General features: G+C 44.3%; 1 protein-coding gene across 1 annotated transcript in view; it reads left to right on the top strand.

The window, feature by feature from the left end:
- Positions 1-726: 726 nt before the first annotated feature.
- Positions 727-1,568, top strand: part of LOC101851568 (carbohydrate sulfotransferase 14-like) — an 8,520-nt gene continuing 7,678 nt past the window's right edge. The window contains exon 1 of the mRNA XM_005095251.2: positions 727-863. Coding sequence (XP_005095308.1) covers positions 727-863 — 137 coding nt within the window. The remainder of the gene's footprint in view (positions 864-1,568) is intronic.

The raw sequence follows: 1,568 nt of genomic DNA, 5'->3' as shown, positions 1-1,568 counted from the left end.
TATATTCAACAAAAAAAGTTAAGCAAGTCATATAGCTACTTAAAGACTCGGGTGTTTAATAACCCACTTTCACTAGAAAGTAGGCCATGGCCAATTTTTTGTATCCTGTGATGTTGTCAGCTCATGTCACCAAGTTGGAAAATGCTTATTGTATAAAAAGAGGTCACTATATGGCGACAAAAAAAATGCAAACCGAGTATTGCCTTGAGCATGCCAGTTGGTGAGCAGTTTTTATCCTCTGAAGTGTTCACCCGACTGAGGGGTATAAACTGACAGGACGTAACGCTTTCTTCAGTCTAGTGTTTTGTGCCAGAGACCATGCAACGACTCATCGAAGCAAACCGAGAAAGGGCTATCGGCAGATTGCAGGCGGTAAAGAGTCCAACAGATGTATAAATTGCCATGCGTGTGTCCCTCTCAGCAATATGTCGACTCCGATGACGTTTTCAAGTTACTGGAAGTACTTGTGATGCTCACAGAACTGGTTGACCACGAGTGACGTCAGTACGTCAAGACCGCGCCCTTCTGCGAAATCGCATGCGAGACTGCTTCTTGTGTGCTACCGAATCAGCCTGAAATCTCGTTGGAGACCATGGGAGAGCCATTTCAGGTCAGACTGTGCGCCACCAACTTTGAGAAGGCCAACTGCAATGTTGTTGACCTTTGAGACGTGCAGTCCTCTCTGCAAGACATATCGGCAGCAACGTTTGGCGTGGGCTCAGCAACATGGGAGCTGGACCTGGCCACAGTGGAGAAATGTCCTCTTCACCGACAAAAGCCGTTTTTGAGTCAGTCGAGGAGATGGAAGAATCCGGATATGGAGAAAACCAGACCAACAGTTTGCTGACAACAACGTCCTGCAGGTCGATGCATGGTGTGATCCAAGCATAATTATCTGGGCCTAAACCAACACTTGGGACCCGTTGTTTTCCAGAACATTGAACCTGGTAAAAATAGCGGTGTTAATGCACAGCGCTACATCCAACATCATACTTCCAGCAACACCCGAACCTTATCCTGCAGCAGAACAGTGCCCAACCCCATACTGCAAGAGCTAGAGCAGCCTTCTCACAGCAGAACAATGCCAGGGTGCTGTCATGGTCCTCAATGAGCCCAGACCTCAGCCCGATCGAACACTACTTGGGAACACATCCAAAGAGAACTGAATCGTTTTCAGCGAAGACCAACAAAAGCAACTCAATTGCAGCGAACCATCACACAAATTGATGCAAATGTGAACATGTTCATCATTCACAGATTTGTGAGGTCACTGCCAAACAGATGCCAGGCTGTTGTGAACGGGAATGGCGGGCACACACGCTATTGATTCAAATTTGACATCCCCGACTTATGGACATGCCTTTTAACTCCTGTACATCATTTTTATTTCACAGCAAATTCAATTTTTTGTTTCTCTCCAATGGGACTGTTCATCCTTACAGAGGAATTATCTTTAATAAATGTGACGAAAAATCAATAATTTCACAAATTATTATTACTACTTACTAATGTCTTTATCTTCCTTTATTTTGTATATCACTTGCTTTTCTTTTGTTGTTATATATATA

The sequence above is a fragment of the Aplysia californica genome, unplaced genomic scaffold (genome assembly GCF_000002075.1).
Source record: "Aplysia californica isolate F4 #8 unplaced genomic scaffold, AplCal3.0 scaffold00098, whole genome shotgun sequence".
Lineage (NCBI taxonomy): Eukaryota > Metazoa > Mollusca > Gastropoda > Aplysiida > Aplysiidae > Aplysia > Aplysia californica.
This window is presented reverse-complemented; position numbering and strand designations above follow the sequence as displayed.